The sequence below is a fragment of the Hemitrygon akajei genome, chromosome 14 (genome assembly GCF_048418815.1).
Source record: "Hemitrygon akajei chromosome 14, sHemAka1.3, whole genome shotgun sequence".
Lineage (NCBI taxonomy): Eukaryota > Metazoa > Chordata > Chondrichthyes > Myliobatiformes > Dasyatidae > Hemitrygon > Hemitrygon akajei.
The window spans coordinates 33538423-33564943 of NC_133137.1; the positions used below are offsets into that span (position 1 = coordinate 33538423).

At 39.6% G+C, this 26521-nt stretch overlaps 1 protein-coding gene across 6 annotated transcripts in view; it reads left to right on the plus strand.

Moving 5' to 3' along the window:
- The window catches only part of LOC140738468 (probable E3 ubiquitin-protein ligase HECTD4), a 318241-nt gene that overhangs the window by 234774 nt on the left and 56946 nt on the right, over positions 1-26521 (plus strand). For all 6 annotated transcript variants that reach the window (XM_073065772.1, XM_073065777.1, XM_073065774.1 and 3 more), the window contains exons 49-57: positions 2164-2327; positions 6382-6619; positions 14673-14809; positions 18009-18135; positions 19190-19327; positions 21196-21332; positions 22321-22481; positions 24415-24596; positions 26077-26282. In XM_073065772.1, the coding sequence (XP_072921873.1) occupies positions 2164-2327; positions 6382-6619; positions 14673-14809; positions 18009-18135; positions 19190-19327; positions 21196-21332; positions 22321-22481; positions 24415-24596; positions 26077-26282 (1490 nt within the window). The remainder of the gene's footprint in view (positions 1-2163; positions 2328-6381; positions 6620-14672; positions 14810-18008; positions 18136-19189; positions 19328-21195; positions 21333-22320; positions 22482-24414; positions 24597-26076; positions 26283-26521) is intronic.

Genomic DNA, 26521 nt, shown 5'->3' on the forward strand with positions numbered 1-26521 from the left:
TGTTTGACTGCAAAAGACCTTCAGGAAGATTTAGCAGACTCGGGAGTGGTGGTGCACTGTTCTACTGTGCAGCAACACCTGCACAAATATGACCTTAATGGAAGAGTCATCAGAAAAGAAACCTTTCCTGCATCCTCACCACAAAATTCAGTGTCAGAAATTTGTAAAGGAACATCTAAACAAGCCTGATGCATTTTGGAAACAAATTCTGTGGACTGATAAAGTTAAAAGAACTTTTTGGCCGCAACGAGCAAAGGTATGTTTGGAGAAAAAAAGGTGCAGAATTTCATGAAAAGAATACCTCTCCAACTGTTAAGCATTGGGGGGGATCAATTATGCTTTGGGCTTGTATTGCAGCCAGTGGCATGGGGAACATTTCACTGGTAGAGGGAAGAATGAATTCAATTAAATACCAGCAAATTCTGGAAGCAAACATCACTCTGTCTGTAAAAAAGCTGAAGATGAAAAGAGGATGGCTTCTACAACAGGATAATGATCCCAAACACACCTCAGAATCCACAATGGACTGCCTCAAGGGGCGCAAGCTGAAGGTTTTGCCATGGCCCTCACAGTCGCCCAACCTAAACATCATTGAAAATCTGTGGATAGACCTCAAAAGAGCAGTGCATGCAAGACGGCCCAAGAATCTCACAGAACTAGAAGCCTTTTGCAAGGAAGAATGTGCGAAAATCGCCCAAACAAGAATTGAAAGACTCTTAGCTGGCTACAAAAAGTGCTTACAAGCTGTGATACTTGTCAAAAGGGGTGTTACTAAGTACTGACCATGCAGGGTACCCAAACTTTTGCTTCAGGCCCATTTTCTTTTTTGTTATTTTGAAACTCTAAAACATGGAAATAAAAAGTAATCTTGCTTAAAATATTAAAGAAATGTGTCATCTTTAACTTTATGCCTTTTGGAAATCAGGTCATCTTTTCCTCACTTAGCTATTCACAGTAACAGAAATTTTGACCTTTGCTTTGGGAACTATGACACAATTCCTACAAAGGAAAATCCATCATCTACTTTTCAGATGCCTCAGAATCATAAATGGTTCAATGCAATCATGTCCTTACTCTTCTAAACATCAGAGAAGTTTCTCAAACCACACCCATTTGTCTTAAGTATCATTATTCTCAGTTGAACTAAACAGTTCTCTTCTGTATTTTCTACTTGTTTGCTTTATTTCTTTAAAACTTTTCCATGTCTTCTATGGTATAAAGGTTTAAATTGTTATATAAAATTTCTATTCCAATTAATAGCTGACATCCCTTACAATTTTGCTCTTCAGTGCACACTTATTGTTTAAGGATTCACTCTTAGCAATGTGATTGGCTTTTTTTTCTGGTTCTTGTTTCAACGCATATGATGTTGTATCATTCCTTCTGATAGGTATACTTGTTCCTTTGAGCAATATTGTGACCTCCTATCCTTTTCTACATTCTGTCTTGTCTATGGGACATCAACAATCTGCTGAAGTACTTTTTCAGCTACTGGGAATTCATAAATATTTTGCAGCTTTAAGAATGTGAGCAGTTTTTTTTCATTCATTATGTGCCTTGCCATATAATGTCAGCGATCATGATCATTCCATGACCATGAGTCTTGGCAAATTTTTCTACAGAAGTGGTTTGCCATTGCCTTCTTCTAGAGCAGTGTCTATACAAGACGGGTGACCCTAGCCAATTTCAATACTCTTCAGAGATTGTCTGCCTGATGTCAGTGGTCGCATAACCAGGACTTGTGATCTGCACCAGCTGCTCATACAACCATCCATCACCTGCCCCATGTCTTCACATGACCCTGATCAGGGTGGGGGAGGGATGACAGGGAAGGGAGGTTGTGCTAAGCAATTGTTACACCTTGCCCAAGGGTGACCTACAGGCCAGTGGAGGGAAGGAGCGCCTTACATCTCCTTTGATAGAAGTGCATCTCCACTCCGCCACCCAAGTGAGCAATTTGGAGTGGAAGTCATGTCCCTCTCCTACCCTAGTACATGAACAATTAGCTCTGATGGGGTCAACAAGCAACTAGATCCATTAGGTTGTTCCTTGTCTGTTTAACTAGCCTTGTCATTATTACAATGGAATTCACAAACTATGAAGCACTATATATGAAATAAATATATTTTCTTTTGCCCTTTATTTCTTTTCCTCCTGATTTAGGTGATGTTGCGGGTATTGGATGGGAGAGAAGTGACGGAACTCCTCCACCACCTGGTCAGCCAGCGAAAGGCAGAGTATATTTCACATACTGTGGTCAGCGACTCAGCCCCTTTCTCGAGGATGTGTCTGGTGGAATGTGGCCAGTGGTTCACATTCAGAAAAAGGTAATCCTTTCATTTTTCACTTATTTTTAAGCAGTTCATTTGTAACTAATTTGGTGAGTTTGAGGTTTGGTAATCCTCTGTTGATATTGCCAGAGTAACATGTGATCTTACTACTCTCCCTCGTGTTTCTATGGAGGTTTCGATACCAGCGGCGTGGGGGCGGGGGTGTTATAACAGCATGTGAATACTGGAACTGTGGTTTAATGGAAAACTAGCTCGTCTTGAACATTTTGTAAGCAGCATTACACTAGGTCTGAGTCTGGTTTATCATCTGAGTAGCTTTGAAAGGTAGTGTATTTTGCTTAGATAATCCTCTGTGAATAATTGGGAAGTTAACTTTGTAGCCTTTCCTTGATGTGTGTGGACTACTTCTTGCCAAGCTGGTAATAAATTCCCCTGCAGTCTAAAGAGAAAGCATCTGTTTTGCATTTGAGGAGTATCACAAGGATCTGTGAATACATAATACAATATTGTTTGTATCTTCAGCGAGGCCCTTGCCTTTCCTGAAGTTGTTGCACAGATTTATGTTATAGTGTCAAGCTCAACAACAGCATCTTCAAATTATATAATGCCTTTAACATAGCAAAATCATTCCAATATGGTACACAGATACATTATCAAATGAACAAAAATCTGTTGGCCACAACAAGCAACGTGATGATAGCTTTGGTGAGCTAGTGTTTAGTTGAAGGAAATATTTGCAGTTGTGGTTGAGCAAAGAAATAGTCTGAAATTTTGGAGACATGAGAAAGCTGAGAGGCAAGGTAGTGACCATAAAGTTGATGCTATGTTATTGAAGGGCTCAAAGAACCTCAGGGCACTATTGGAATTGGTGTTCAGACTTCATTACTGAGACTTGGACAGGAGTTGTCCACATATGCTAGCTCTTATAGCATGGATATGCTGTATTAAGCAATTCTTTTGCAGTTAGCTGACAATTAAACAACACAGCTGTAATCTGTGTGCTATAGAAATTGATGAACCAGCATTGAGCTTGAATACTTTTAATTGTGTTGATTTTCTCACCCAAAAAGTACCGTAGATTTCGCACTACAGAGCGCACCTGATTAAAAGCCGCTGGCTCTAATTTTAGAAATAAAATCAATTTTGTACTTGTACAAGCCGCACCGGATTTTCGGCCGCAGGTGTCCCACGTTGTAATATGAGATATTTACACAGAAAGATATTACACATGAGGATTTTTTAACTTTTAATTAAATCCATATGGTAACATAAACAAATACATATTGCAAATGCTTTTTTTCGAACCGTGCCTGTAACGCGGCTACTTTTAAATATACTTACGTATCGGTAACACAAATTACGTTGCGTATACTTTTTTACTGAACAACATTCCAATATCTCCTAACGACTGGTAAAAAATATATATACTGCAGCCTACCAGGAAAAGTTATTGATCGCCTTTAACTTAAAAGCAGCGTTTTGGCTCCGCCTTCCCGTTTATCACAAACCGGTATTTCCCACAAGACGCGGCGAAACCGGGTGTGACGTCATAGCATCCCGGGATGTAGTACAGAAAACAAATATAGTTAAAACACTTCTAACTTAGAAATTACTAACAAATGAATTACTAAGCGAAAATATTATAAACTAAATAACTGCCATAAAGGCAGCACAATGCTTTTCTTCGAGTGTTTTCCATGTTGATGAGGGTGAGTACAAATGACTGATTTACAATAATTTAATTGTGAAAGTGCGCTTGATTTATCGTACAATTTCATTGGACCTCTGTGAACTACTCATCAATTTTATTGGTCTACTGTTATGAGGCAAAATGTTTTTGGCGGCATGAAAAAAAATCATGCATTAGCCGCACCGTAGTAAAGGCCGCAGTGTTCAAAGCTGTTCAAAATGTGGGAAAAAAGTAGCGGCTTATAATCCGACATCTACGGTAAATAGGTTTCATATTTTGTCTGTAAAGATATTTTAAACTCAACTTTGCTTCAAAGTTATTTATTGCAAGCTTGAAAACCTAAAGGCTTATAACTATATAATATGTACAAGAGAGCTGATTTTTGTCATCCAACTCAAATAAATCTGCACTTTACCAATTCAGCAGTCTTGCTAATCCCTGCATCTAAAAATTCCTTCTATTGTGGGTCTTGTTCTCGGGTGCCATGGTCAAACATAGCCTTTCCCCGAGTAAGCTCAAGCACAAGCTGCTCTAAATTGCCATCTCAGGCTTTCAACAGATTCCCTCACTTGCAATCCATCACCAATCTGATTTTCCCAATCCCCTTGCATATTGAAGTCCCCCATTACAATTGTGATATCACCCTTCATACATGCCCTTTCCAGCTCCCTTATCAATCTCAACCCCAAATCTTGGCTACTATTTGGAGGCCTATATATGATTCCCATAATGTTTTTTTACCCTTGTAGTTTCTTGACTCCATCCACAAAGATTTGACATTTTCTGACCCTATGTCATCTCTTTCTAAAGATGTAATTCCATCTCTTACCAACAGAGCCAGACCACTGCCTATGCCTTCCTGCCTGTCCTTTCGATACAAAGTATATCCTTTGATATTAAGCTACCAACTATGACCTACTTTCAGTCACGACTCAGTGATGCCCACAATGTCATAGTGACCAATCTCTTAATTGCATCACGAGTTCATCCACCTTATTCCAAATACTACGCGCATTTAAATACAGCACCTTCAGTCCTGCGTTCTTCACCCTTATGAATTTTGCCTCTGTGGTACAATTTAGCTATTTACACTGTCTGCATTTGTACCCAATCATTGGTTTGTCCTTCCTTACATTCATATTGCACCCATAATTACTTGTAAACCTGCTGGCTCATCCTCAGCTCTATCATATTGGTTCCCATTCCATATTAGTTTAAACCACTCACAACAGCCTTAGCAAATCTGCCTGCAAGGATATTGGTCCCCCTCAGATTCAAGTGCAACCTGACCCTTTTGTACAGGTCACACCTGACCCAGAAGAGGTCCCAGTGATCCAGAAATCTGAATCACTACCCCCTCCTCCAATTCTTCAGCTACACATTTTTCTGCCATCTCATTCTATTCCTATCCTCACTGTCGCATGACACCGACAGCAATCCCAAGGTACTACCCTTGAGGTCCTGCTTCTCAGCTTCCTTCCTCACTCCTGCATTCTGTGTAATTAATATCACACTGTTTTGGTAGTGTTCCCGTGAAACACCATGAGATTCTTATCTACATTAAGGATGGTGTATATTTACTGCCTGTTACACTGCTGGTGTTTAGGGCTGCAATGAAGGTCCTATATTTCTGGCAGTGTTCAGGGCTTACTTCATCATGTCACTAGCTTCCTCTCCATTTTCACTACTGTCAGTCAGGTAAGTCCCAGGTAGAGACTCAGGAACACCATTGCACACAGATGTAGAAGGATTCTTCATTGCTGTTTCCATAATAATTTTGTTTTACCAGTCAAGGTTGTTAGCCCTGAGCTGAACCCCCCAAGGTTGGTGTATAAGGAATAAAAAAATTAAACTGTTATTTAAGACAGCAAAATAAACTTTAAAAAACTTCTGTCTTGGAAATCAGTAGTATTGGAGATCGTCTTTTGAATGAGGCATTAAAATTAATAAAAATCATATAACACAATTTTGAAGTTGTGCAAGAAAACTACTAGATGCCTGAGCAACATTTAAGCAAGTTCAGAATACAAGTTGTTCCTGTATGCACAGTGACTGCAGCATATCTTCTCTAACGACATAAATTACCTTACACATATAACATAGACTTGAAAGGATTTTAAGCATCATGAAATCCTAGCTTTTCTAATTGAATATTCAATAACATTCGAAAATAAAGGAAATAAATTTTTTAATCTGAGTCTGATTCTGTTGTGGAAAATCAACATTTTGCCCAATAGAATGATACCAAGCCTCAAAGATAATCCATCATTTTATTCTAATCATATTTTGCTGCAAAACAGCAAATTTCTGGATATATGTCAGTAATAATAAAGCAGATTCTGATTCTGATCAGATTCTCAATCTGTTTAATGATTATTCCTTTTTGCTTGTTTTGAATAGAATACTAAAGTTCGTGCAAACTTCGGATGCCGTCCTTTTGCTTATGCAGAGGGTCAAGCTCACCGGAATGCAGCTGACCTTTGTGTTGATCTAGCAGAAGAAATTAGTGCCAACTTTGAAGCTTTGCCATTTGCCATGGCTTCAGACAGTGATAATGACGCTGGTGCTAGTGTGGCGTCAGATTCTGGGTCCCATGGACCACCCTGTCGAATTGCAGCAACCGGTGCAGCACAACAGCGTAAGTAATATTTTAGTTATGTTCTTGTTTTTATTACTTTCCTTATGCTGGTAGATTGTTTGCATAGGTGATTCCCAACTCTGTCATAAAGATAATAACGAAGGCTCTCAGGTAAGCTTTTGATCTTGTATCTAAGGGACCTTGTAAGTGCTGTGACTGGGAAGAGAGGGGAAAGAAAGCAGAAATGTGGGAAGTTAAACAGATTGGTAAATTCCCTGTCCGTTATGGTGTTAGAGTAGTTTCTGTTATGGAAAAGGAAAGAACCTTGGAAACAGTTTTGAAAGGACTGATATAATAGAGCTAGTTCACAGTACATTTATTATCAAAGTATGTATACATTACACAACCTTGAGATTCATCTCATATCAGGCAGTTACAAAGCAAGCCCAAAAGAACCCACTTTTTTTAAAAGACCATCAAACACCCAATGTGCACAGGGGAACAAAAAACAAATCATGCAAACAATAAACACAAGCAAATAGAGTTTGAACTGAAGTCCACAAAGAGAGTCCAGCCACAGATCCTTAGTTCAGTGCATAGTAGAACAGTACCCTGGACTGGCCCGTCACTCGCCTTGGGTCCTGAAACCTTGACCTTTTCAATCTGCTCCAGCACCTAAATCATCATCAGAGCATCGAGTTCAGTTGCTTATCCTGCCACCCTGATTTAGCCTGTACCCAACCTTTCCAATTCAGCCGAGCACTTAAGTGGCTGTCCAAACATCGGGTTCAGTCACTTAGATATGCACTGGGGCCTGGATCCTGCCGTCCCGATTTGGCATGTACCCAACCTTAATTGATCGAACCTCGGGTCTTCCTTACTTTCGGTGATGGGCCTGCTGTGTCACATCACCTCGGTTCTGCCACATTGAATTGCCTCCGAGTCCAAAGAGAAGTTACACGTTATTGTTTGTGATGATTGTTTTGCCAGAAGAGTGATTAACAAAGTACTTCATTGTTTTCTTTGTTTCATTGACCACCAGCCAGAAGTCACTGAGAGTCACCAGTGATCTTCAGTGACACTGAGATTACACATTCTTACAGAGTGTCAAAGCTTCGAGGAAGCAAGGTGGAAGGGTGTATGATTACAACAGCTGTGAGAATCTATGAGCTTGAAATCGATATTGGTGGCTGATCTATCCCCTGACTGAGAGAGTGAAGTTGAGACAAGGAAGAATCAAATGTGAAAATGCTTGCTGGTGAAACAAGTTGGTGAAACTTTTGAGAGCAGGAAGGAAGAAGTCATCCATGTACCAGGAAAGGGGTGAGGGAATGGCCCTGAGTGGAACTGAAATTTAAGGACTATTCCACGTGTCCCACAAAGAGATGGACTTAATTGGACATGTACCAGTTCCCATATTAACCACTTAATTTTAGAGGAAGTGACAAGCTGTTGTAAGTGAGAATGAGGCAAAATAGTTGGAGAGTACTTGTTGAGTTTCTGTTCCAGTGAGAATTAAAGGGACTTCAAGCCAATGCAGGTGTGTGAAGGGATTGGATGGTCTTGGTTCTGACCATGAAACTCAAAGCTCTTATAATGGTGAGAGATGTCAGAAGTGTCACAGCTATATGTGAAGAAGCTAGACAAATTGAGAAAGAAGAGTTCAGGTAGGAAGAAAGAACTTGTGCAGAACATGGGCATTCTGAATGGATTGGGTCTGCCAGAGCAGTCTTGCTTGTGGGAGGAACTACAGGCAAACTGTGCGGGTCTTGGAGGACAGAGGCCTGTAGAGAGAGATTCACCAGAGGGAATGAAATCAGTAACTTTCTGGGAAACAGTAGCTTCATGCTCAGTGGGAGCTGTGAGGAGATATCAGAACGCTGATGTTGAGTCTCTATGAGGTAGAGGTGATATTGTGAAAATAGCTGTGTACCTTGTCAGCAAGCTTGTTGCCATTGTGGGTTAGTCCTTTTTGAGAAGAGTGCTTCATGTTCAGAGGGTCGTACATTAGAATAAGTGAAGGCAGTGGAAAAACTGAAATGGTCGATTTTGCATTAGCATGTAGCTTTAAATGTATATAAAGTAGATAAGAGACCAAAGGAAGAGATTTTACAGATTAGGAAATCTGAAGGCAAGGGAAGGTGTCAGCAGTCTGGAGGAAGACATGGGAATGGAGGAGAAGGAAGAAGAGGTGAGCATTATATTGGCCTTGGATTTGAAACTGGGATGTTCTTGGGTATTGCTGACAACAGATAAGACCATAAGACATGGGAGCAGAATTAGGCCATCTGGCCCATCAACTCTGCTCCGCCATGCAATCATGGCTGATCTTTTTTTTTTCTTTCTCCTCCTCAACCCCAGTTCCTGGCCTTCTCCCTGTAACCTTTGATGCCATGTCCAATCAAGAACCTATCAATCTCTGCCTTAAATACACCCAACGACCTGGTCTCCACGGCTGCATGTGGCAACAAGTTCACCACCCTTTGGTTAAAGAGATTTTTCCACATCTCTGTTTTGAAAGGACGCCCCTCTGTCTTGAGACTGTGCACTCTTGTCCTAGACTCTCCCACCATGAGAAACATCCTTTCCACATCTACTCTGTCTAGACCTTTCAACTTTCGAAAGGTACCCTAACCCTAATGCTAACATGGGACTTGCCATCTTCACCACCAACTTAACCTGCAAGTTAACCTTCAAGGTGTTCTGCACAAGGACTCCTAAGTCCCTCTGCATCTAATTTTCCTAGATTTTCTCCCCATTTAGAAAATAGACCACACATTTATTTCTACTACCAAAATGCATGACCGTGCATTTTCCAACATTGTATTTCATTTGCTACTTTCTTGCCCATTCTCCAAATCTGTCTCAGTCCTCTGCATCCTATCTGTTTCCTCAACACTACCTGCCCCTCCATCAATTTTCATATCATATGTAAACATGGTACCAACACCAACTATTCCATCATCTAAATTATTTATATACAGCATAAAAAGAAGTGGTTCTAACACCAACTCCTGCGGAAACACTAGTGACACTAGTCACTGGCGGCCAACCAGAAAAGGATCCTTTTATTCCCTCTTGCTGCCTCCTACCAATCAGCCAATTCTCTAACCTCGTTGGTAACTTTCCTGTAACACCATGGGCTCTTTACTTGGTAAGCAGCCTCATATGTGGCACCTTCTCAAAGGCGGCCTGAAAGTCTAAATATACAACATCCACTACATCCCCTTTATCTATTCTACTTGTAATCTCCTCTAAGAATTCCAACAGGTTCATCAGGCAGGATTTTCCCGGAAGGAAACCATGCTAACTTTGTACTTTCTTTTCCTGTGTCACCAAGTACTCAATCACCTCATCCTTAACAATTGACTCTAACATCTTCCCAACCACTGAGGTCAGGCTAACTGATCTATAATTTCCTTTCTGCTGCCTTTCTCCTTTCCTAAAGAGTGGAGTGACATTTGCAATTTTCTAGTCCTCCGGCACCATGCCAGAGTCTAATGATTTTTGAAAGATCATTTTTAATGCCACCACAATCTCTAACACTACCTCTTTCAGAACCCTAGGGTGCTGTTTCTCTGGTCCAGATGACTTATGTACCTTTAGGTCTTTCAGCTTTTTGAGCACCTTCTCTCTTGTAACAGTAACTGCACAAGAGGTTGAAAATCAGAGAGTGAGGTGTTAGGAAAGATAAAATTGAGAGTTAGTGTTTTCTAACATCGTAACCTTCAGTAAGATGTAACCTCCACACACATTTTCCCTTTCCGCTCTCCTTTCAGCCTTTAGAAGAAATTGACCCCTGAGGCTATTGCCAAACAGTTTCTAACTAGAGTCAGACATGTGCAGTTGTGTGGCTATTAAACACTACGGTGCACTGAGAGTACACAGTTTTTAAGTAGCATCAGTTGTGTGCAATTGTGTTCAAAGAGCAGTAATTTTTATCATTGATAGTTGCTGAGAAAACTGGTAAGACAATTCAGAATTGGTTTGCTCACTGTGGTTTCAAGCTTTCAGGCTTGGAGATCAAAGAAATGGCTGAGAGTTAGGAGCTATGAAGAACTTGATATCAACAATCATCTTGAATGTTACAATGAAAATGAACATCAAAATCAGAATTGGGTTTAATATCACTGCCATATGCCATGAAAATTGTTGTTTTCTGGCAGCAATACGTAGTAGTAAAATCTATAAATTACCATAAGAAGTGTGTATTAAAAATAAATAAGTTGTGCAAAAAGAGAGGGGAAAATACTGAGGAAGAGTGAATGGTTTAATTGTCCATTCAGAAATCTAGCAGAGGGTAGAAAGCTGTTTCTGAAATGTTGAGTGTATCTTCAGGCTCCTGTACCTCCTACTTGATGGGAGCAATGAGAAACGGGCATGTCTTAGGTGATGGGGTCCTGAACAGTGGATGCTGCCTTTTGCGGTATCACTTTTTGAAGCTGTCCTGGACGCCGGGGAGGTCAGTGCCCATGGAGCTGGATCAGTTTACAACTTTTTGCAGCTTTTTCCAATCCTGTGCAGTGACCCTTCCATACCAGACGGTGATGCAACCAGTTATATTGCTCTCCACAGTACCTCTATAGAAATTTACACGTGTCATTGGTGACATACCATTTCTCCTCAGACTTACAATGAAATACAGCCACTGTACTGTCTTTGTAATTGCTTCAATATGTTAGGCCCAGAATAGATCCTCAGAGATGCTGACACCCAGGAACTTGAAACCCTTTGCACTTCTGATCCCTCGATGACAACTATTGTGTTCCTTCAGCTTACCCTTCCTGAAGTCTGCGATCAATTCCTTAGTCTTATTGATGTTGAATGGAGTGTTATTGCTGCAACAGCACTGAACTAGCTGATTTGCCTCAGTCCTATATGTCTCCTTGTCATCATCTGAAATTCTGCCAGCAATAGTTGTATTTTCAGCAAATTTGTAGATGGCTTTTGAGCTGTGCCTAGCTGCACAGTCATGGGTGTAGAGAGAGTAGAGCAGTGGACTAATCACGCATCTAGTGTTCATTGTTAGCAAGGTGAAATGTTATTTCTGACCCGTACAGACTGGTCTCTTGGTGAGGAAGTTAAGACTCCAGTTGCAGACAGAGGTACAGAGGAGAGGCCCAGAGTTTGGAGCCTTTTAATTAGAACTGAGGATATGATTGTGTTGAACGCTGACCTGTAGTCAATAAACAACAACTTGACACAAGTATTACTATAGTCCAGGTGATCCAAGGCCAAGTGGAGGAGCAGGGAAATTACATCCACTGTAGACTTATAGTGGCATTAGGCAAATTGCAGGACCAGGACCTTAGGCAGGAGTTGGTTGTAGCCATGACCAACCAAAGCACTTCATCACAGTAGATCCGACTCCCACTGGGGGATAGTCGTTGAGGCAGCTCATCCTGCTCCTTTTGGGCATTGACATGATGGTCACCCTTTTGAAGCAGGTGGGAACCTCCAAATGCAGCAGTGAGAGATTGAAGATGTCCTTGAACACTCCCGCAAGTTGGTTCGCATAGGTTTTCAGAGCCCTACCAGGTACATCATCAGGTCCTGACGCCTTGCGAGTGTCCACCCTCTTAAAAGATGTTCTGACGTTGGCCTCTGAGACAGAGATCACAGGGTCATCAGATGCTCCAGGTATTTGCATTGATATAGTTTTATTCTCCCTTTCAAAGTATGTATAAAAGACATTGAGCACATCTGGGAGTGTAGCATCATGGCTGTTAATGATGTTAGGTTTTGCTTTGTAGGAAGTAATGGCATACAAACCCTGCTGGAGCTGGCATGCATCTGATACCATCTCTAACCTTAAATGAAATTGTTTTTTTCACTTTTAAGATAGCCTTCTATAGGCCTACCTGGACTTCTTGTATAGATCTGAGTCACTGGTCTTGAATGCCACAGATCTAGCTCTCAGCAGATTACAAATCTCATGATTCATTCACAGCTTTTGATTTGGGTACGTCCAGTATGTTCTCAAAGGCACATAATCATCCACACAGGTGTTGATGAAGTCAGTGACAACTGTGGCATTTTTATTCAGACTTGAAGATGAATCCCTGAATATTGTCCAGTCCACTGGTTCAAAGCACTCCTGTAAGGACTCCTCTGCCATCCTTGATCAAACCTTCTTGGCCCTCATCACTGATGCTGTGGTCTTTAGTCTCTGCTTATACACTGAGAGTAGAAGTACAGCCAGGAGATCGGACTTCCCGAATTGTGGGCGTAAGATGGTACAAGTGTTCTTGATGGTGGTATAACAGTGTTCAAGTGTGTTGGTGGTAGTCCAGAGACTTCTTCAAGCTGGCCTGGTTGAAATCCTCCAAAATAATAGGGAAGGCATGAGGGTGTGCTGTTTCATGCCTGCTGATTCTGTTGCTCAGCTTCTTCTGTGCCTGCCTGATATTGGCCTGAGGTGGAATGTATACCGCTACCAGGATAATTGCAGAAAACTCCCTCAGCATATAAAAAGGATGATATTTGACCACTGGATGTTCCAGGTCTGGTTAGCAGGACTGAGGCATAACTGCCACGTCTGTGTGCATCACAATTAGTTATTTATAAAGTTTACTTCACCTCCTCAGCCTTTAAAAGATTTGGAGTATGCAATCATTGATAGCATTGTATGAAGTCATTCCATTATCTGTACTCGGTATCTGTGCTGATTTTGTTCATTTCCAGTCAATCAAATGAACACGGCAGGTACAGATACACTAGATGAACTTCTCTGTCGATAACAATTAGGAATTAATACACAGTTTTGTAGTACTGTAGTAGTATTGTAGTCTAATTTGTTCTGCATTTCATTTAAATACATAATATATTATTCAGTTGAATGATAGCTTGTCTTTATCCCTTTTTAACTATTTCTTATAGCTGAAACTTTGGCCAGTTGAGGCAGCTCCTTAATTGGGCCAAAATGTGCTGGTCCCGATATGTCCACTATATTTGTTATACCTTCATTGCCAATCTTTCATGTTTCACGTATTAGGATCACCCGATTCCTTTAGCAATAGTTTGTCCTCTGACAATAAATAATATTATTTTTCATTCTTCTTATCCAGTTTGGATGGCTTGTGTTTTCCACATTTTGCTCTACCTGTCAGCTACTGTGCCACTCGCTTGACCCTACTATATGGTGTTGTCGTCTCTTTGTGTCCTTCTCACAACTTAATAACCCATATTTGTATCATCAACAACTTTGGATGCAATAAACTAGATCCCTTCATCCAAGTTACAAATATAGATTGAATATAGTAAAGGTCCATCACTGATCTCTGAAGCACTCTGCTGTTTGCTGATTGCAATTCTGAAAATAATAGAATTATCCAAATCTATTCTCTGTTAGCTAGTCATTATTCTACCCCTCCCATTATCCACACCCTGTGCACTTTTAGGCGGTATCCTTTTTTGACAGTGCTTTCTGGAAATCCATTTACTGGTTCCACTTTTTCATCTGATTTGTCATCCTCCAGGAACATCACAAGTTGTCAAACCCAATTTCCATTCATAAAGCCATGTTGGCAATGCTTAGTTGTCTTATACCATTCTAAATAAGGTGCTCTGCAGAAGGGTTTCAGCCCAAAGTGTCAACTGTACTTTTTTCCATTGATGCTGCCTGTCTTGCTAAGTTCCTCCAGCATTTTGTGTGTGTTGCTAAATTACATACTATTACCTCCTTAAAAATGAATTCCAGCATTTTGCCAATGAGACCAACTGGCCTGTAATGTAGTGTCACATAGGTAATTTGGGTTTAGGTATTTGATCCTCCACAATATTCCGCATGGGAATTTAAACTGGAGGTGGCTGTGTTTTTTTTTACAAGGTTGAGTTGCGAGCTCAACATCAACCCGGCTCGGATGGAGAGCACGCACGGGAGCGGTCTGTCACTGGATCAAACTTGGGAACCTCCATTCTCGAGCCCGGCACTGATCTCACTGCACCTCCAGCCGACCTAATTTCCCAATTTTTTTAAGAACTTGCCCAGGGGATCTTGGTATGCCAAAGCATCTATTTCCTCTGCAGCCATATTGGAAATTTCTTAAGATCATTACATGTTAGGATGAACGGAAAATGTATTTAATGAAGCTATTTTCTAATTATGTGACAGAATATGACAGTGACGCCTCGTGCCATTACAAAGTGGAATTGAGCTATGAAAATTTTTTGATATCTGGTCCATACTCTCATTTGCCAGCAATGGCTGATGATGAAAGCGATGATGATGAAGATGATGACGTTCCAAGGGTAAGCTATGATCAGATTCAGGATGATGAAGAAACTTTACTGCTTGTTTTCTTTATAAGTAAGAAACTAAAAATATCAATGTCCCATCTCTAAAGCTTAACAAATTCTAATACATATATCTTCTTCATACTTTCAAATAACAGTAGCCTTGTCCCATTGGGATTTGTTCCCTCCTGCATTAAATTGCATTATTTCTTATTCTCATATTTAAGTCAGACCTATTTTAAAGCTTAATTTTTTTGGTGCATCGCTTTGTAACTGATTCTTCAGAGTTAATTCTATATGTATTACAACTGGTAGGTCTCAGCGGTATCATTTGAAGTCTGAAGTGAGGTGGTATCTTCTAAGTGTCACCTAGCTGTTTTTTTCAAGGATAACAAAACAGTAAAGCTCTACTAATCTGGCTCAGGATATTGATGGTGTGGAACTAGCAGATTTTCCAGACTATTAAATATTATTCCATTTATTAACCCAATGTTTTTAATGAACTTTTCAGATCTTACAATGCATTATAATAAACTTACTGGTGAACTTGCTAAGTTTAGACAGAGCACAGGAAAGGAGCCATGGTCATTTTAAAGAATATGTGGGAACTGGGCCCTGGTGGGTAAAAAGAGAGAGAGAGTCCCAGCGAGTTGGAAGGGAGGGTTATTACCGGATACCAAACCATCGAGATGCATTCTTGCTTTACAGTTTGCATCTGATCTATTCCTGCCTTTCATTCATGAGTCATTGGGTCATCCATTCACAACATGTGTATATTCCTGCTGATTTGGCCTGCCATTCATTCTCACCTCTGCACTTCTGTGGCTTCATGGATTGATTAACCTGGAGGCAGATCAGGTTTCAAGTAGCCATGAAGCCTCATGTAGTAAACCCACAAACAGGCCTGTTTCTGGAGCTGCTAGTGCCAAAGGCTTTTCTATGATTTAAAAAAAAAACAGAAAAACAGGTCAAACAGATGAAAATAATTTTTTCAACTTTAAAATAAACAGATTTCTTAAATCCTAAGCTATCAAATGTCAATTTAAAACATGAAATTAAAAAATAAGCCTGCATTTACCTTTTTAATTAAGATAAATAATCCCATTCAAATGAATGGAATTGATCTACTTGCACCAAGGTGAAACCAACAGCCAGCCTAGGAGCAGTACAAAAGATAAGGTGAACTGACATCTCTCCTTTAACTTGGCACTTTCTTTCACAGCTCAACTAAGATGCAAGGAAACAGACAAACTGACCAACAAGGAGGACATTCCCAGCAGTTCTCCACTGAATTGTTAGTTGGGGATGTGCTCAGTTAGTGCTTATTATCATTTGCATGGTTTATTTAGTAAGTGTACAAATGTATTAAGACCATAGACCATAAGACATAGGAGCAGTTAGGCCATTTGATCCATCGAGTCTGCATAATGGCTGATCCTTTTTTCCCCTCCTCAGCCCTTCTCCCCGTAATTTTTGATGCCTTGTCCAATCAATAACCTATCAATGCTTGCCTTAACTACACCCAACGACTTGGCCTCCACAGCTACCTGTGGTAATAAATTCCACAAATTCATCACCTGGCTAAAGAAATTTCTCTGTTTTAAATGGACTCCCCTCTATACTGAGGCTGTGCCCTCTTGTCCTAGACTCCCCCACCATGAGAAACATCCTTTCCACATCTAAGTCTTTCAACTTCCAAAATGTTTCAGTGAGAATCCCCATCATCCATCTAAATTTCATTGAGTACAGACCCTGAACCATCAAATGTTCTTCGTATGATAACCCTTTCATTCTCAGAATCATCCTTGTGAACCTCCTCTGAACACTCTCCAATGCCAACACATCTTTTCTTAGATGAGGAACCCAAAACTGTTCACAATACTCAAGATGAGGCATCACCCGTGCCTGAGAAAGCCTCAGCATCACATCCCTGCTCATGTATTCTAGACCTCTTAAATGAATGCCAACATTGCATTTGCCTTCCTCACAACCAACTCAACCTGCAAGTTAACCTTTAAAAGTCGCTTTGCATCTCAGATGTTTGGATCTTCTCCCCGTTTAGAAAATAGTCTGCACGTTTATTTCTTCTACCAAAGTGCATGACCATGCCATTTTCCAACATTTTATTTTATTTGCTACTTTCTTGCCCATTCTCCTAATCTGTAATAAGTCCCTCTACAGTCTTCCTGTTTCCTCAACACTATCTGTTCCTCCACCTATCTTCTTCATACCATCTACAAACTAGGCAAAAAAAAATCTCTAAATCATTGATAAACAGCATAAAAAGAAAAAGTCCCTACAGAACACCACTAGTCACTGGCAGCCAACTAGAAAAGGATCCTTTAATTCGGACTCACTGCCTTCTACCAATCAGCCAATGCTCTGGCCATGCCAGTAACTTTCCTGTAATACCGTGGGGTCTTATCTTGGTAAGCAGCTCATGGTTGGCACCTTGTCAGAGGCCTTCTGAAAGTACAAATATGCAACATCCACTGCATCCCCTTTGTCAGGCAAGATTTTCCTTTAAGGAAACCATGCTATCTTTGTCCTATCTTGTCCTGTGTAATCTCATGCTTAACAATTGACTCCAACATCTTCCCAACCACTGAGGTCAGGCTAACTGATCTATAATTTCCTTTCTGCTGCCTTCCTCCTTTCTTAAAGAGTGGAGTGACATTTGCAATTTTCTAGTCCTCCAGCACCATGCCAGAGTCCAATGATTTTTGAAAGATCATTACTAATGCCTCCACAATCTCTGCCACTACCTCTTTCAGAACCTTAGGTACAGTTCATTTGGTCTGGGTAATTTGTGTACCCTTAGGTCTTACAGCTTTTTGAGCACTTTCTCCCTTGTATTAGTAACTGCACTCACTTCTCTTCCCTCACACCCTTCAATATCTGACACACTGCTTGTGTCTTCCACAGTGAAGACTGCTGTAAAATACTCATTTAGTTCACCTGCCATCTCCTTGTCCCCTGTTATTATTTCTCCAGCCTCATTTTCTAGCAGTCCTTACTTTTTACATACTTGGAAAAGCTATTACTATCGACTTCGATATTGTTTGCTAGCTTGCTTTTATATTTCACCTTAAGCTATCTGACAGTATTAAAACAGGACTTCAAAGTTTTTGTTTTATTTGCTTTACATCTTTTCATTTGAGAATGCTGTTTGGCAAACTAATAGTGCCTGATTCCTTGCATTGTCCTTTTGCAGGAGGATCATTATGCACTTCTTGTTAAAGCCTGGGAAACCAAAGTCTTCCCTACAATCCGCAGACGATTCCGGAATGAAGCAGAGAGGAAGTCTGGATTGGATCAGATAAAGGGTGCGCTGCAGCTTGGTAGGTTCCAGTTAAACAGAAGAAACATTTATCAAATATTTCTTAATAGTGATGATGACAATAAAACTTTGTATTTATATAATGTTTTTAAAGGTCCCAATGCATCACAAATTTATTGCTCAACCACATGCGTTGTTAGTAGCAGTATAGAAGAAGCCTCTTGCAGAAAATGAATGAAAATGTGGGTTTGCAATGGTTTATGGAGGATATACCTATGAGTTACAAAAAGTATAATAGCAAAATTAGTTATTCTAAAAATTGCTGCCAAAGTCTTAATAAAGCCAGTAAAGTCCAAGAAAATTCATGGTTACTACACACATTTTCTGTGCAATGGAAAATCAGAGATAGGCTGTGTGGTTACTGGATCGGCCCCTTCTATTTTGGATTCTGTTCCTCATGAAGTGAGGTTCATTGCTTGAGTTTGGCTGAGATAAAAGCACTCAATTAAACCTTTTCAGAAGGTGTTGATGTGTTACCTGATTTAAAACAGAAAATGGCTGAAATATGATTCAGGCAGGTCAGATAGCATGTGGGAGCAGAAACAGTTAACATTTAAATCAATAAAATTTCATCAGCCCATATAATGTTAATGAAGTTGAAAATCTGACTCAGTGTTGTTCTCAGTAGCCCTGAAGATTGGATTCCTTAGTATTCATTTAATAGAAAAGCTTTTCTGAGATTGATTTTGTCTTGGATGCCAAATTATGAAGTTTCAGTCTTGGATACTGACTGTGGCTTCTAAATTTGGTAACAGGTTAGTACCTACATCCTGGACAGTGTGGTGACAGTGGAATAAAATTGTATCAACCTCATGGTTTTTAAACAGAATTGCATTTTGGTGAATTGTTTCTTTGGATAGGTAGTGATGTGATAGGAAAGTTTTAAAACCAAAGCTTTTTCTGCAACCCAGGATGTATTTTAAAATTTTCCTATGCCCCAGCAAACCAAACTAGCTAAGATGCACTACACACTATGTGTAAGTTTAATGATGTCTTAATTGTTCAAGTACAACTATTAAATTATAATCCTAAAATCAATAACTGGTTTTAAATAGGTATGGTGGACATTGCTCGCCAGACTGTGGAGTTCCTTTATGAAGAAAATGGTGGCATTCCCAGAGATCTCTACCTTCCAACCATTGAGGATATTAAAGATGAAGCCAATAAGTTCACAATGAATAAAGTTCGCAAAGGTATTTCTATTCCAATATTTGTTTATAATTATACTTAATTATAGGCTGGCAGGGTAGAGATACACCACAGAGGGTGTAAGACACTCCTTCCCTCTGCAAGCCTTTTGGTCACCCCTGGGCAATGTTTGCACCTGCTTAGCCTCCCACGGCCCACCTCACTCCAATTAAGATTGTGTAAGGTCATGGGAGCAGCTGTGGATGCTCGTATGAGCAGCTGGTGCAAATCACAAGTCCTGGTTGCGTGACCACTGACACCGGGCAGACAATCTCTGAAGAGTATTGATAATGGCTGGGGTCACCGTCTTGTGAAGACACTGCCCTGAAGAAAGCAACAGCAAGCCAACTCTGTAGAAAGAATTGCCAAGAACAATCACGGTCAAAGACCATTATCATCTACGTCATATGACACAGCACATAGTGATGATGTTATCATCATATTTAATTATAGTAGAGAATTTGCTCTTGAAGTAGGTTCTGTTCAGTCTTTTTGGCTATTTTGTCTTTTATGTTTTTATACCTGTTTCATCAAGGTGAACTATACTGGTCATTTGTGCATCTGTCCGTCACAGGCAAAGCCTGCTTTTAATTGAGTTTAGTAATTGCCATCAAAATGACTACAATCTTGGACAGCTGCAATCCTTCTACTGAAAGTACATCCCCAATGTATAGTGAAGTGTGTTACATGATTTAGACCCAGCAACAGTGAAAGAATGGTGGTTATATTTTCAAGTCAGGGTAGGTTGCAACTGAGGAAAATACACAGGCAGCAGTATTGTTCATGTGTCTTCCGTCCTGTCTTTCACGTTACTGCGGTGCATTTGGTAGATGGTATATTCTATGTGCCAGTGGTAGAGTTCATATTTAAGATGCTAATCACTCAAGTAGCCTGTTATACCCTGGGCTTCTGGTGTGTTGTTGGAACTCAGTGCATCCAGCTCAAGTCATACACTTGACTTGTTTCTTGAGTTTGATAGATAGCTTCTGGGTTATTTTAAAGAGTCACATGACACAAGATATCCAGCCTCGTGTAACCACTGTATGCATGTGGTTGATCCAGCTCATTTTCTTATCATTAGCGTTGATCACGGGCAAACTGAGTAATGGTAATGGTAATGCTGTTAAATATCAAGGACAGGTATCTAAATTGTCTCTTTTTGGAGAAGGCTGTTGCACAGTATTTCTGTGGCTTATGTTATTTGCCTCTTATTATCCCACACCTGAATATTGTTTGGGTCTTCCTCCATGCAGTCCTGGATTGTTTCACTTACTGAAGAGGTGAATGATATGCAAACATCAGGCAACATAACTACTTCAGAACTTGCATGCAAGGTCAATGTAGAAGAGAGTGAAAATAGTTGACACTATCTGAGGAACTCCTGCAATGATGTTGGTTAGGTTGCTGACATTCAACAATCAACCACCTACCTTTGTGTGAGATATGACTCCAAGCATTAGAATGTTTTACCCTTGAATGTTTTACCCTGAATGCAGGAATGTTTTACCCTGCATTATCTTAAGTTTACCAAAGGTTCTTGATGCTGCATTCAGTCAAATACAGCCAAACTGGGCATCACAGAGCCGCTTATTATTAGGTACCGCTTGAAAGTACCGTCAGAAGAAACAATATTCATCTTGGTATAGTAAAGTTATATAGGGATGAAGGTAGATTACTGTTCTCAGCCAGAAATATCAGGTCTAACATAAGGATTCTGAGCATCAACAGCCCAGAATAATACTTTTTCTATTTGCTTTCAATCATTCATCAGATATTGCTTAATTTGGTTTTAGACACCATCGTATTTTATTTGAATCTGAAGTTTTTAGGTGGACAAGGGGAATATTATAGTGTGTTTTCTGCCCCACTACAGGCCTAACAGTGGTGATCCGGTATCCAGATAGTAATAATCTCAACAGCAGCACTGGTGGCACTGCTTTACCAAAGTTTGCTATACGAGGAATGATGAAAACGTTTGGTTTGAATGGAGTTGTTCTTGATGTTGATACGGTAGGTTTAAAAACAAAACATCAGTTTAAACTTGATAACTTGATCTTGTGAATAAATTTCCTAGTTTATTAAATGCAGCAGCATGCAGACGGGGTGTTGCATCTACAGGATCATTTGCATCCCCCCCGAAGTATACAGGTGATAGCGTTTCTCATGTGCCTGCTGTACTGTCTTCCTTGGTGCTGCAATGCAATTTGTAGATGGCGCAATCTATATACCAGTGGTGGAGATAAAGGTCCTGCCCTGCAGGCAGTTATTTTTCACAACAACACCACAGTTGTTGATCTACACACATGAAGATGATGTGTACTGATCAGGAAAAGAAGAAAATAAAATAGATGTGTCTTTGTTGTGCAGGGGTCAAGGTCCTACACATGGTCAAATGCACACGCGATTTCCCTTTGTACCAATAATATCATCCTCCTTTATTTTAATTTACGGGTACAGCAGAAGTGAAAGTGGGTATACTGAAAAATATGCAAGGTTTTAATATAGTAGGTTAGCTATTCCTGCTACCAGTTCCTGGAATGATTGCAGCATTATGTAGTAGAAGGAAGTAAGCATTTCAAACACTTTCTTCACAACACAGTTTGTAATCTTGCTTTTTTTTTTGCAGTTTTAAGAAGGTTAAGGGCTTTGAGCTATAGTAATATGAAGCACTTAAGAGAGGCCCAAAGAGGATTTGTTCTTCCTGCTCCCAATTTCACTGAAGCAAAGATGAGGATACTCTAATATGTTATTTAGGCCAACCTGTTTATTTTACTGCCTTGCTTTAAAATGATCAACTTAAATTAGTGAAGAAAATTGAAAACCAAATCACATTTATTATGCAATGTCTCCTGCAGTATTTGCTGAACAGTTAGGAATATTCTGGAACTCTTGTTCAATCCAGAACATCAATTACTTTCATTTCATTTTACACAAAATAAAACTCTACTGATCTCTTACTATTGCTAAATGTAATCTCCATACATTGTTTTCAATTTAGGCTAATGAACTGGTTCAGGTGGAGACATATTTACGAAGTGAAGGTGTGCTAGTTCGTTACTGGTATCCAATTGACATGCTGGAACGTCCTCCTACAGGATACAGACGCACAGCTGCTTATGGACTGGTTACTCTGGATAACACAAATATCCAAATTCACAGGCAAGCTCCTTAAAATCCATAGTGGAAGTTAAGAAAGTGAAACACTCTGCCCCCCCCCCCACACCCCAATTTGTGATCAGAAGTTATTTCACACCTTGAGCACCTTTGTCCTTTAACTATTCTTTAAATCTCTGGTTAAGTTAAGCTGATGATTCTGTTAAATATTAATATTTCCAGGTCTGATTGATGCTTCATAATCCAGCATAAATTTGATATTTTGTCAATGTTTAATTCCACAATAAATATTGATCATTTTTAAAACATGTTAGCCACATGTTGTGATTTGAATTGCTTTGAATCAAGCAGCAAAGCCACTATTCTGTTCCTATAGAATATTAATAGCAGCTTTAGGTTCATAATGTCAATTCCCTTGACAAATGCCCTCCACCACCCCCATATCCTATAAATGTAGCATTTGTTACTGAATATTTGTTACTGAGAAAACAGTATATTCTACTTAATCTAGAATTTTTTGATTGTGGAAAGGAAATAGAACCTCTTGATTACAGCATTAACTGCTATATATAAGAGAAAAGCTGAAAATAAGAGTCAGTGTCACTGGGGAAAGAAAAAGGGTTAATGACTCATGATAATGCTGTTCCATCATTGCAAATGGTGAAATCATTTTGCCCACAAACTTGGCCATTTTCTGATATGTGTTCAGTTTTACAATATGCAGTAAAGAAATCTGTGATCTGCCTCCCCTTCCATTTTTTAAACTGAAAAAATTGTGATAAGACTATTATTGAGCTGTTTTAAAGAAGCAGAATGTGTTGCAAAGGAATTAGTCCAGGTATTTGGTGCTGTAAAGTGGAAAAATTCAGTGATGTTGTAAGAGAATGCTTTTTGGTTTTAGGTCATTTTCACACTTCTCATCCTTTTCTGTGCTTCCTGTAAGGACTCTGAGAAAGTAGTTTTTTCCCTGTGCTCATTTATGTGGTCTTTGACCGTGTATGTGAACAGATTTTATGATTAAGTATCTAATTTCAGTACATGCAGAGTTCATTAGAGATTCCCAATTAATAACCAGGAGAAGAGACCCCCGCCCCACCAGCCCTTTTTTTTTAAAAATTCTTCCTCTCTGACTGAATGCATTTAAGTTAATACTCCCTGTTGTTACTCTGACAGCTCAATCCGAGCACACAAAGTTGCTCAACTTTGATTAAGTGGTCACTACCAAAACCAGTCAATTTTGGGTTAAGTCAATACAGTTAAAATATGTTAGCAAAATTATCTTTACAAGTCATGAGAGTATACATGCGTCAGTCCTTTTCATTGATCATTGACCTCTCAGTAAGCATCAGCTTTGGTTGTAACATGATCATTACCTATTATCTAAATTGATTTCCTTGCTTGTTTGTTTATTGGTGTCCAAGTAAACATGAGGGCACTTGAAATGAGATCACCATAAATTAGCATGATAAAAATGAATTAAATGTTTATATTCTTCACTTTAAGCAGTTGTTTTTAAATGAACATTGATTCTAAAATAACCATATACATCCTCAATGATAGATTGTCCAGTTTGAATTTTAAAGCATAAGCTCTCAAGATTGTTCTTGACTGTCTTATTACTTCATCCCTTCTCCATATTCATTGTCTTTCCTTCCTCTCCAGACACCCTCCATACTGCCATCTGTCATAACACACTATTAAGAGTCATTCACTCTTGCTTCAATGAATGTAATGAGCAAAATGGGAGTTGAGAAAGAAATGTTGAAAAAGTGCCAAACATCCCTAACTGTTTTCTGTCCCTAACTGGTGTAACTAGTATAAAAAGAACAATGCAATGCAAACTTCACCCTCTCCCGATTAAGCAATTGAAAATTGGGAGAAGTAGTGCAATTTACATAATAGTCTATTATAAGACCAGATTCATGTATAGTTCCCAATTTTCCTTTTTCAAATTTTCTTCCTTCTCTATTGTTAATAGAGAGTTGCTACGCTGTGAAGCTTCTTTGGCTAGACTGTACTGTCGTATGGCTTTGCTCAACATATTTGCTCCCAAGTCTCCACATACTTTCACTCGGTTATTCCACATCCCTGCGGTTCGTGACATAACACTGGAGCATCTTCAGCTTCTGTCCAATCAGCTTCTGGCCCCACCACTATCAGGTTGGTATTAACACAATGATGTGAGTTTGAAAAAATAAACTATGCGTACTGTCGTGTCATTCTGAGATAATTGCATCCCGATGTGCAGAATCAGTTTATTGATTTCAGTGACTTAGGAAGCAGACAAACTTGTTTTTGGTTCATGATCTTGAAAAATAGAAATGTCTAATAAACTCCAGAGTAGCTTAAAAAGGAAGTCCATTGTGTCATTTGACAATTACAAAGTCTAAATATCCAGGTTTAGTGTAAGGCTGAGTGAGTTAATATTTGCCAAAGCAACACACACAGAATGCTGAAGAACTCAGCAGGTCAGGCAGCTTCTATGGAAAAGAGTAAGCAGTTGACATTTTGAGCTGAGACCCTTCTTCAGGACTAAGAGAGAAGGGGGGAGATGCCTGAATTAAAAGTTTGTGGGGAAGGGAAGGAGGCCTGCTAGAAGGTGATAAGTGAAGCCAGATAGGTGTGAAAAGTTAAGGGCTAGAGAAGAAAGAATCTGATAGAAGAGGGGAGTGGACTGTAGGAGAAAGGGGAGGAGGAGGGGACCCGGGAGCAGTATTAGGCAGATGAGAAGTAAAAGGTCAAAGTGAGGAATAGAGGAGGGGGAATATTGGCCAAAGCTGTACTTGAAGCATATTCATATCTTTAATGACGGTGTAGAACTTGATTTTACATTTTAGTTATGCAGGCAGTTAACGTTCAGTGCCTTATGTCACATTAGGATTTTTTTGAGTGAGGATTGCTAGTACTATCTAAGTGTTACCTCAGCATGAGTGAATGTGTTATTATCAATAAATCTGTAGTCAGACAACATCAGGGCATTGCTGGGACATCAGTGCTTTACCATGAACTGTTGTTTCTAAAAGTTGTAGTTGGTAGGGCATGAAAATCGGATACACCTTCAGAAAGTGAGGAAAAATCTGAAGAGAAGAGAAATGTCCAAATTGTGAACAAATTTATAAGTGGTCATTATATAGACTCAGCTTTGTCTATTCTTAAGCAATATTTGAATCTCTTTAAAGTTGTGTTTTTGTTTTAAACTGATGTTTCCTATGTTTATTTTACTCAAAAAAAAACTAGCAAAACTTATAACAATTATTGTGTCTAATTTCATGTCCTACCAATTACAATTTTTGGAAAGAAAATACCTTGTATCTTGTAGTGGAACAACAGTTCTTGGGAAAGCACTGATGTCCCAGCAATGCACTGGAGTTGTCTGACTGCAGATTTACTGATAATAACACATTTACTTGCATTCCTTTTTGACATATTTCTTTTTCTGGAACACCACCAAGAAAATCTAATGGACCAATGCTGGCATTTATCACCAGGCTTATGAACCAAATGTCCTCAGTAGTTTGTCAAACTTGCTGTTTGCTTATTGTTAATTGTTTAATATGTCTGCCATGAAGAGCAAATGGGATTGGAGAGTTCAGTGAAATAATCTGAGGAATTTCATTTAAAACCTTTATCTCTTCTGCAGATGGAACAATCAGCTCTAATTCAATTCTCCTGACTCAGTCCCTCCAGCATTGTAACCAGGGTCAGAACTGCTCTCCCACTGATCTCTTCTACCAGGGCAATTCCAGTACTATCAGAGAATGGCTTACTGTTGCTATAACTAGAGCCTTACACCAAGGTGAAGAGAGTTTGCTGGATTTAACAAAACAGATCTGCTCTTTCCTGCAGGTACAACATATGTGATTTCTATCTGTCAAACTCATGTTCCACATTTTTCATTTGTTGCTTTTCTATCCTCCACTTCACCAAGTGATTTTGAAATGTTTCTGTAATTGGGGCTTGTTTTTTTATATGTATGTATAAATGGAGAAGCTTAGTTGGAACCAAAAGCTATTGTGCAAAGCACTGGAAACAATGTCAAAAAATGGAAACAACACACACAAAATGCTGGTGGAACACAGCAGGCC